At 40.4% G+C, this 11363-nt stretch overlaps 1 protein-coding gene across 1 annotated transcript; it reads right to left on the minus strand.

Moving 5' to 3' along the window:
* Positions 1 to 2072: 2072 nt before the first annotated feature.
* On the minus strand, positions 2073 to 3348 carry LOC134191368 (uncharacterized). The gene is made up of 2 exons (XM_062659979.1): positions 2581 to 3348; positions 2073 to 2452 (listed from the first exon to the last, which is right to left on the minus strand). Exons 1-2 carry the CDS (start codon positions 2905 to 2907, stop codon positions 2354 to 2356), a joined length of 426 nt encoding a protein of 141 aa, XP_062515963.1. The 5' UTR covers positions 2908 to 3348; the 3' UTR covers positions 2073 to 2353.
* Positions 3349 to 11363: the final 8015 nt, after the last annotated feature.

The following is an 11363-nucleotide window of genomic DNA, read 5'->3' on the forward strand; positions in this document are numbered from 1 at the left end:
GCGGATCATAACGTTGGTGTTACCCAAGGCAGGGTTGGCAGCATTCATGATCAGTGTCAGACAGTAAATCCATCTAGGCAAGGGATGTACTCGCAGCCAGTGTTGAAAGTCCAGTAGCTGATCTGGTACTCTACGAATTCAGGGATCGTGAACCAAGAAGGGTAGACGATATAGTGAGCAAAAGACAATTCAAAAACAAATGGGCTCCAAATACACACCATATTTATGTTCCCAAGGAAAGGCCTGAACAGGCGGTATTCACGTGATTGGGAAGAAAAATAGCCAAGTCTTGAATAGTCTCGCCTCGTCTGTTTTTAGGTCTGGCTATGGCACTGCATCTAGGTTAGTAAACCAGAAAATCAGAATGCTGTAAGTAGCTATATTGTATACCTGCAAAGGTGAAACACTTTGTCATGGTTTCATGTTTAGTTTGCAAACTAGAAAAGCGTATTCCACAAAAAAAAGAATCTTAGAATAGAAAAGAAAAACAGTTAATACATCAGTTTCCTAGCTATTCTGTTGACTTCCTCTGTATATGAAGATCTATTTACTGCAAATCAGTGCTGATTTGCTCTTTGAAAAGTGACAGCTAGTAGAGTGACGGAACCAGAAGGAGAATGAACATACATTGAGTACAGTGTGGTGCAAACAGTAACGAGTCTTTTGAAATGAAACCGATAGAAACAGCTGCTGTATCTCGCTAACTTGACCTAATCTGGACTCTGACAAACAGTAGAAAAATGGAGTTTTAATTTTATCACGCAGAATATTTAGATATTTTATTAAAATCATAAGCAGAAGAAAACAAAAGCATAAAACCTCTTGATTACTGAAGAATTGGGAAAGCACTGGTTACACCTTTAATTTTGTTATCTGAAAGATTTTCTTCCCTCCTATTCTAAAAAGCATGGAATGGCCTACAGTGTGACAATGTGTTAGATGTGATGCCGCCTCAGTTTTACACTGAGTCGATTGGCAATCATGTGTCGATCTCAAGTATGTAGATTGCAAAGAGACCGTAAAGACTGCAAGTCCATTGAGCAATTTGTTACATTGATGGAACGCAGATTGATTCATGAACATCTTGTTTGCTTTTCTCATTTGTGCCTGCATGAATGTAGTGCGATGTGTTTCAACTGCTGCATGCATAGCACATTGTTACTGAATAGAAGTGCCTAACACTTGTGACAAAATGGCAAAATATTTTTACGTCAACTTGTATTGTCAACTAAACTTTTAATGTGAGAAAACATCGTTAAACAGTCCGATGCATATCAGCCAATGGTCTGGCAACTAGAGTGTTCCCATAGCACAGTGTGCATGGTTTGTTTCAACTCGGGAAGAACGTTCAAATAATGTCAATGACACAAGGATGACAAGACATTAGTTAATTAAACATACCGGGATTGAGAGACTTGTACAGTAGTAAGGGCCGGTCAATATTAAGTGTCTGTGGGGACTGGCAAATTTTGCGTGGCAGACATAAGTTTAATTGAAATTCAGCGATTTGCAGGGGTCAATCACTAAGCATTTGGGTCATACTCTGTTGGTGGGTCACAATTTTTCAGGGTTTTTATCTGTATACTATATACAATCATATATAGATTGTATGCAAGAACAGTATCTTATTTCTAGGGGCTTTGCACATGCAAGAACAGTATCTTTATTTCTAGGGGCTTTGCATGCTTGCATTGCTGAAAGCGGCAATTCTAGCTTTACTAGTTTTGTCAGCAGGTTGAATGGAAATGACCAACTTTAGTAATCATGCCTAGGCCACACTTGAACCCTGAAACAGACTACTTTTTATTGTACATACCTATGTGAATTTATTTACTGCATATATTTATTCACATAGATGGCGGTCATCAATAGAGTTAACCGACAGACAGTGGGGGGAAGAAGTTTTTAGCAGGCATATTTTGCAGGGGTCACATATCAAACTATGCAAACCTCTGGCAAATTTTGCCAGCCCCGACACTTAATAATGACCGCCCTGATACTTAAAAGCAAGTTGATAATACAGTTTCCTGAACTGAGCGTATACATGGACTGCAAGGTGAGTACCACAAGCTGATCAAAATCACTAGTAAGTAGCAAAGCAATTCTCTTTTATTCAATGTTCAGTTCATGGCAATTCAATCAACTAAAGAAGCTTAGCTAATCAGCAAAACGAAGAAACTATTAAATCCATCAAAACAGACGCTTTAAAAAGCACTTTTACGTAAATCGCTAGACATACCCTCGTTGATCAAACTACTGCGATCACATTAATAAGTCAAAGACTGTGCTTTCTGAGTCTTTGTCTGTAACAGTCACTTGAACTCCTTGGGAATCAAATGCAAGGTATCGAGGATCACCAAATAGTGCTTGGAAACGATGCACTTTGGAATAGGAATCGTCGCTCATAGTAAAATAAAACTTTTAATCTGAAGGAATCGTCAGTTCCAGCATTCTGCAATAAACGAATATTTGATGAGCACAGCTACTATACTAATTAAGCACTGTAAATCGGGGAAGTCTCCTCACTCTTAACCACGCCTAACTAATTGTTATGCACCTCACAAAATATGAACGCCTCACCTCTACTGTAAATTTCATTCCTTCACCACTGCCCTTCAGAGCCACAAAGTAGTTTTTCTGCAGACCAAAGGATCGGGAGAGTATACAAACGACATGACCAGACTTGCTGACATTCTCTTTGACGAAGGCAATCTCGAATTGTGATGGCAGGTAACTGGGCTCAACGCCAGAGCATTCGATGTCACCAAATTCGTCGAAGGTTATTTTCTTCTGCTCAGAGTTGTGAACTAACACACCTCGGCTCGTGAACGGCCTGGACACCCAGAACACTTCCGCCAAGTAAACCATAGCGCAGCAAACGAATCCCTCCCGCATTTGTAGCCACATTCCCTCCTATCTGACAGCTTCCTTTCGCTCCGAGATCTAGCGGCATCAAGTGACCTCTCTCTTCCAAGAACGCATCCAAGTTCTGAAGAATGCATCCGGCTTGACATGTCAGAACTCACGATGCACCGTTGAAATCAATTACTCTATTCATAAGAGACATCGACAGCACGACCTCGTCGAACACGGGCACGCTCCCGCCTACTAGCCCCGTGTTAGGTACCCCTCTGGGGCACCAAGGACAGATTACGGTCGTTACAGTACTTCAACACAAACGACACTTGTTCCGTCGTCGTGGGCCCTAGCACTGCCGACGCGTGTCCGTGGTAGAGGTTGAGCCAGTCAAAAACGGAAAACTCTCTCTTGAGATTTCAGTCGCTCTGCTAGCAAATCGCCTCGACAACCATCGCAAACGGCATCTGAGCAGAGCGAGCATGGCCTCGCGTTCCTGCACACCACGAGTGACCGCAGCCGTTCGCAGTGTAGCGGCGTGCTACAATAGAGTGCAGTAATTACTGTACCTTACGTACACTACTAATCTAATCTTAGTCAGCAATCTTTTTCTGTCTTGGTTTACGGCTGTGTCTGCTGTTAATAGATACCATTGAAATAGGGTTGATACCGCAAGGGAGGATTAACCGCTAGAAGATACAAATCTAGATCTACAGATTATGAAATTGTGATCGACACCAGTGCCGCTGCGTAGATATCAGTGTCACGTTTTCAAAACTTGTTTCGCATTATAAAAGTCATTAATTATTAATTTTTATTAGAACGTCATTGTCTGAATAGAGCTTTCGAATACGATACTTTGCGGTACGGTTATTCTCAGTATGCCAGTGTCTCCAAGCACTGAATAACCTCGGACACTCAAGTCTAGTATTAAGCACAGAGTTACTGTGGATAAGCACATCAGATTTGCTCTTGCAGGTGCAGGCAGCAGTGCTGAATCACGTTGATATGAAGAGGTTAGCTACAGTTGTTGCAGTTCAGCAAGACAGGATGAATGAAGAGGTTAGAGCTGTTGCAGTTTAGCAAAACAGGAATAACGAGAAACCGCGTCGTTGGAGAGTATGGATGCATGATGAATAAAGACATTTGATCTCAATGTAATAAAAGAAAGAACTTTCTGCTAATGATTTGTGGCTTCTTTTGACTTTTAGAATTCATTTCTTAATGCCTAATTAGAACTGCATGTGTCTATGTTTGACACGACGATTGATTAATTAATAGTTGGCTTGTTTGTTTGGGACTATCCAGAGAATTAAGATAAAGCTGGATAGAGAGTTTACAAGAAAAATATACTCAACCTTTCACACGTCATATCACCCTCACTCTCAGACATGCTGATGGCACAATCACAGCCATTGCGTCACTACTCTAGGACTTGCTTTCATTTACTACAAAGTGCATGCAGCTGTCACTGTAAACGCAGTCACATGCTCAGGTTGGCTCCATAATTATGCTCATGTCTGTACATGTACACGGTTTTGCCTGACCACAGCGCGCTTCCCTTAGGCCTCGCAGTTCCTCGTCGCTACAGCTCACGTGACATGCACATTCAACGGATATGAAAAGGAAGTCGCAGAAGTCAATTCTCGATACCTTTAGGTGAGAATACTGTGTCAGTGTACTCTAATATTGCCGTCAGTAGGCTATCAACGAGCGAACAAGTGACCCGGGGTCTTACGTAAAATCCGTGTCACTGTGGCACTAGACCTGAAGGCAAGAGTAAACAAATTCGAACAGTCGAATACAGGTCTTGCAATTTATGGGTAATCACATGCTTTGTATCAGTAGGGTTTTTGGAGCTCGGTGTACCGGTCCAATTGAAAGAGAAATCAAGGTTCTGCTTTCATGCTAGACTATCATATTAACCTATCCGACAGAAAATCCGCAGCCCAGGATCATGTAGATGTCACAGAATCGTCAGAGTAAGGCGCAATCTGGTAAAGTATGTGCTACCTGCTTGCGTGTACCTGCCAATGACATTATTTATGCCCTTTGAAAATCTGGCGAAAGTTGGGACACTCCAAATACTTTTTTTGATCTCCCTGGACTTGATCTCCAGATTGCGATTTTTAAAATTTTATAGGCGGATTAATTTTATAGCGTTGATATCAATGCACAACTTATTGATATTAATTATTTAATTAATGCAATAGCCTTGGCTGCTTTCTGCACGTGATGATGGGAGGGGAGAGTATGAGGGGACAGTGGGAGGAGAGAAGAAAGAAGTCTGGAGACAGCTCTATTGTAATTGACTTTGGAAGAAGGCAGTGTTCGTCTTAATCTTAACATAATACCACGTTCATTAGAAACAGTGACAATCATATAACCACATACAGCAATCAAATACCGAGTAGTAGTAACCTTTAGATCCATAGTGCGGTTGTTGTATAATGTCCACAGCTCGAATGCCAAAGAAGTTTCTTGCAGCCGACAAGTGCGTGCTGTGTGGTAACTTCTTTCTGAGCTCTCAAAGCAAACACAATTTGTTTCAAACAAGCCAGGATCTCTTCACAAAGCTTCAGCAAGCTACCGGATTAGACATCAGTGACACAGATGGTCTTTCACACTACGTATGTGGTTCGTTTCGAAGCAGACTGCTGACTTTCAAACGCGAGTGAAACAAACTTGAAGCCACGAAGGAGTCCATTAAGTTGATATACAACAAGACACTGTCTTGTTGGAGGTTCAAGATAGGAGTCATAGCGTCTCCAGCAAGTTGATCCACTGTCCAGAAATCAGACGTGACGGCCAGTTCCCGATGGCTGGTGACGAAAGGTTAATTGTTACTCTTTGTATTTGATCATTGCGGTCGTCTGAGTTATATGTGTGTGGACATTTGACCCTCGTGAGAGACTGCTGGTGCTGCAGTTCATTGCCCTTTCATGGACAACATCGCACAGTCCGTCCCTCTTTGCTGGAACTTTGCTGCGAAGAAGTCTGTGACACCTCATTGTGTACGTTTCGCAATGGCTTTACCGCCTTCACGTATTGCAGGACCCATTCGTAGTTTGCCTCAGCGACCACTTAAGAGTATTGTGAGTCATTTAGCTCACTCTGGTCAATACTAATTAGCTATTTGTTGCAGGAGCTTCAGCCATTGTGGCAGCTGCACTGCCTCTGCTCACACCTTTGTCAATGTCAACAGTAGCTGAACATACCAGCGCTATACCAACTCGGTTTTAGCCACCAGTAAAATGGGGTGTATGCTCTCGCTTGCTTCAAAATCAGAATTTGCTATGCTGCATGTGCCCGGTTCGTACAATACAGTAAATGAAGTAGCTGTGTTGTGTGATGAAAGACCTGGTCAGGCAAATTTTTCGACTGAGTCTATTTAGTCTAGGTGAAGGTAAACGTGCAGGCTGTGCCATGCGTCTGTGCCCATTGACTATATTGTTGTCTAGGTACTCAATTAGGTGCAGGTGATGTACCCATCCAAAACAAGTGATGTCATCCTTTCAAACTAATACCATGACCTGGGACTTGCTTTAGCCACTGTGAAGCTTGACAGGATTGCTTGAGCTGCTATGAAAAATTCTGATGTTTTGCCCTTTCTGATCAAGGGAATTTGCAATATTATCAACAAAGAGTGTTAAGAAATATGCAGATCTTCTACTCACAGTTCATTTTGCAACTCTTCATATTTGGGTATGACATCATTGACAGTACAGAAAACTGTTTATGAACTACAGGCAATAGCAGCTACAATAGTACATTATGGAAAGTCTTACGAGAGTCTGTCAGTCTTAATATGACTTTAATTGACACCAATGAGAAATTTCAAGCACATGTATGTATGGCAGCAGCAAGTCTGCTTAAAGCTCAAAATCCTTACTATGGTGCTTTACAATCTGTAGTCAGCATGATCTTTTTCAATTCAGGAGCCAAACAGACTGAACCGGTTGGGTGTTTGTACAGTATGTCTCATAAGGTGACACTTTGAAAGGTAAAGTCAATGTCAGGAAATTTTAACACTTCAGTGCTCTGCTTGAAAAGCAATGCCAGTCATTCCACAATCAATCTTTGCTGCCACAGACCTCTGACTGTTTATCACATGTAGTCTTTCACATTTTTGATAGCACAAGAAATGGCAACACCTTTGGTAGTGAGACCTTTGACTCTTCTTCCATTTGTTGGGAACTTGAAGAAGGCTCAGAGCAGATGCCACACTTGGAGACCTTATGCTTTCAACTGACAGGAGACAATTTGGACATTTTAATCAAGACCAAGAACATGACTATTGACAGGAGAAACAAGTCTTTGCATTGGTTTAATATGATTGCTACAGACGAACGAATTGTTGACTACCATCTGCCAACTGCAAGGCCTAGGTGTTCTATTTTGTCTGTTCCAGACACTGCTTTCTTGCCATCGTTGGATGACCATGCATGGCTGAGAAAAGAATTTGCAATTATGGTGTAGAGGATCATCACCAAGTACCTGCCTGCTTTCTCACATTTTGCAAAATATGTTATAAATCATATTGAACACCAAGTATACGAAGCAAGCTGGTAAGAAGTTTATAAGAAACTGTTTGGGCCCTGAGTTTGATGAAAATAAGCAGCAAGACATGGTGAAAATTTGGAGCATGTAAATCAAACGTATGTTTACTATAGCTCGGTGGTGGTCAACTGACTGCTGAGAATCCGGAGTTTTCAGTTGGCAGTCATTAATGGTGCAGCATCTTATGAAAGGCTTGAGGAAGTATTTACTTATGCTCAGGAATTTCATTGCAGTATGAACTTTGTAAACCTTATATATACAAAGTTTTATGATACTCAAAGTACAAACGATGTGGGAATTTTCTATTATTTAGGAAACCGCCTTGACCGCAGGGACATTGGAAGAGATATACCCATAAGCACTACCGATCTAGTAGATCATTTGTAATTGCTGTTTTGGATGGCTATAATCTGGCAGCAGCTGTCACTCATTTCAAATTGAAGGATTTGATGATTTGGCTGGTTCTCCTGGGATGTCTAAATAATTGGAAGCAACTTGGTTTCACGACGAAGTCTTGGTCATGGTGGACAAGTATGTTTTTCAGTGGATAGAAACCAAGAAACATGCTTCAGCCTTGATCAGTGCTGTACAGTCTGGTTTCCCAGAAGTTGCAGAACATTCAGAAAGTACAGTTGAACAACCAAATCTGACTACTGTGTCTTCTTGCAACATGCAGTGTGAGTAGAATGCATGACATCTACTAGTTTAATAAATTTTGTCTATCAGTCAGCAAAGCTTGAGAAGCTACGTGCCAGTGTATGATCTCTTCTTGGAAGACTGGAACTTTGCAGGTACAAAGACAACAGACGTCATGTCTTCTTGTGCAGACTGACGTTGCTCATTCAATAATGTCAGGAGAGCAACATGCAATGAAATCTTTGTCCAGTGACAGTAGACAATGCTCAGTACTTAGTCACGTAGAGAATGAAAGCCATCACTCAATGCAGCAACAACAAGAGCAATCATCATTCATGTATTCAAGAAAATGAGGCAGGATTTTGGCTATGTCGTGACCCTGAGTGTACTTTAGTGTTCCAGTCTAAGCTTGCCCGTTGTGAACATGAAAGTAACGTGCATCTACTTCTCATTTCTGACAATGATGAATCAAATATTGACGAAACAGACATCGCTCTTGATTCAACTACTGCTACTGAAGACAAAATGTTTAATTATGTTTTTAATTTTTTTGAAAATGGCTCGTTTGGAACGAGATTTTGAAGACGCAGTTTCAGAAATGAATGGGGAGAGGTTTGTAGAAATTCAAGTTTTCACACTTCAAGGAGGCTAGAAGAACAAAGTATACTCTAGAAGCTTCCTACTTTGTAGCTGGAGATGACATTGTTGAGCTGTAGTGAGGTACATCGTCAGCTCTGGAAGACAGGCTTCAATTTCCATGGAGGCATTGACAATAACATTCCTTTAGACTTAATGGTGGAGCATAATAACAACATAGTCACGGAACTGATTGCTAATTAAGGTGCTAATGTCTCTCTTGCTGCAGCTCAGGTGGTAGATCGTGCTTTACAAGGCATTGAAACTGTTCTTGACAATTTGCATGTGGCTCTACAACTTCCTCGGGAGTCTTGGGAAGCATGCTAGGATGACAAGCAGAAAGGTGTGCATTTGACTGCCAATGAAGCTTTGAAACAGAATATGAGAGCATATTAGCTCTAGAGGAGCATACAAGACATTTACAAAGATGAGCTAGATGTCTTACATAGACTCGCAGCTAGCTCACTTCTAACTTGGATTATAGGAAGCAGAAGCAGACACTTCATGTCCAGGAATTGGAACAGCTTGTTTCAAACGTGACTGCCTAGGAAATCTTGTTGTTGTAAGGTTTTCTTTGTTATGGTGTTTTACTTTTTCGAACAATTTTCGCAGTATAGGATTAGCTTTAGTAACTTCTCATATAGTTGTAGTTTTGGTTATGGTAACTTCTTTTATAGTTTTAGGTTTATCTATAGTGCAAGTATGTACGTATAGGTGCAACTGCATGTGCAATTAAAGCTAGGCCTATACAATAATTAATGCGTTTCATGTGGATGACTCAAAGTGATTGAGGGATCTCCTGTGCATGGCAGGCATGCCAAATTATTGCATGACAGAGATTTTGCATGACAGAGATTTAGTGAAAATCGGTTCCAAGCAAGACGAATTAATTAAGTCAAATCTAAATGACAGAATGTCTGTTGATACTAATATGGAAGCTACTTCAGTAGGTTTTGCACAGATGTATTTTAATAATAATAACAATGAACCCTGTCTCTGTGTAGTGCAAGCTAGTGCAATGATTACGTGATACGAAAACTAATTTTTAAATGTTTCAATTTTAGTTTAGTTTGTCAGCAGTTGTCAGGCATGTTAGGGGTAAGACAAAACTACATGGAATAGATTGTTTGTGTTTTATAGTGAAAGATCAACGTGATGCTGTAAGGATCATGTAGTCTTATAGTACCTTACTGCTTCTAATGTTTTTGAAAACTAATTCTTTCCGAGGCTCTACAAATAACTTAGAATTTTTACAAATCATAATTTTTTGAGGTCTTGATGTGCAATATTATTAATTTTTTGATTTAATTATTGTTTATTTATTCTTTCAAACTAGTTCAATTCTCTGAACATTCCTAGTTTGCATCTTGAGCTGCACACTTCCATCTAGTGGCCATTTTTGCAATATTTCATGCATGTGTGTCCCGGACACAAGGTAAAATTTTCGAAAAGATTATTACTCGAACGTTAGGAGCAGTAGGGTAATTATTTAAGACATACTGTGAACATGCTTGTGCGCAATCTAGCCTTTTGGTTATAATTTATGTAGTACAGTACCTGAATTTAGCGTATGCTCATTACAGTTCCAAGCAAGACAAATTAGTTAAGTCAAGTCCGAATGACAGAATGTCTGTTGCTACTAATATATAGACAATATAGTTATACATTTACAATAGTGCCTTTGACAAGATATAGCCAACACTATTATAATGCTTATAATTCAATATCAAATCAATAATATCAAAAACTTCTTTTGCCTTAGCTTCACTTAGCTCTGGCAACAAGTCTATGAATGATATCAGTCACTATACAATGTATCCAAGTATGCTATAATACAGTCAACTGCTTCCTGGCTCAGGGATGACTAATATCAATAGGACATGTATAGTAGGATAGTTGGTCCAACGACACTAAAAGCATTTCCTCTCTCAATTTATATTCATTAAGTGCTTCCCTAAGCAGCATTTGCTGCATCAGTGTGATATCTGAACAGCTATTCTCATCATCACGTCTTTGCACAGATATCACAACGGTTATTATGTTCATTGAGTGCATACGGAAGCTGAAGCTGCTTCAAAAGCAGACAACAAGAGATGTCGCTGACAAATGTTTGAATTCTTCAGATACTGCTACATACTGGAATCAACGTGAGCCAGTTGTTGTCTATATGGCAATACAAACGAGGCAGACTCTGAGTCCCATCTCGACCACATTGCCCTATCTCTTGCATATAGGCTTCCAAACAGTTGGAGGGGCCATTGTGGAGAACTGCATGTATACAGTCCTTTGATCAATACCCATTCTCAAGGCATGGTAGCAAACACTACTCGGCACTTTCGTTGGTGTCTGAAAGTGATTCCAATATGAGCTCTTTGTTGGTCTCGGGTGTGGTGGAATGAAACATCTCTATCAGACGGTTTTCCATTCTGTTCTCACTTTCAGGAAAGAATGTATTTCCTCCTTAAAAATTCTGAAAGTGGGTGTATAAAATGCAGGAGCATTTTGAGTTTGCAGTACACAAGAACTCTAGAACAATTAATTCCCAAAGTACACAATCTTTGAGAACTCAACAGAAAGTCGTTTCTGGATCTGGATGCACTTTCTTGATGCACAATAACATGTTGGGCCTATCTGGACTCTTGACGATTTGCACTGCATTACGTAGACCCAAAGTT

This window comes from Corticium candelabrum, chromosome 15 (assembly GCF_963422355.1).
Source record: "Corticium candelabrum chromosome 15, ooCorCand1.1, whole genome shotgun sequence".
NCBI lineage: Eukaryota > Metazoa > Porifera > Homoscleromorpha > Homosclerophorida > Plakinidae > Corticium > Corticium candelabrum.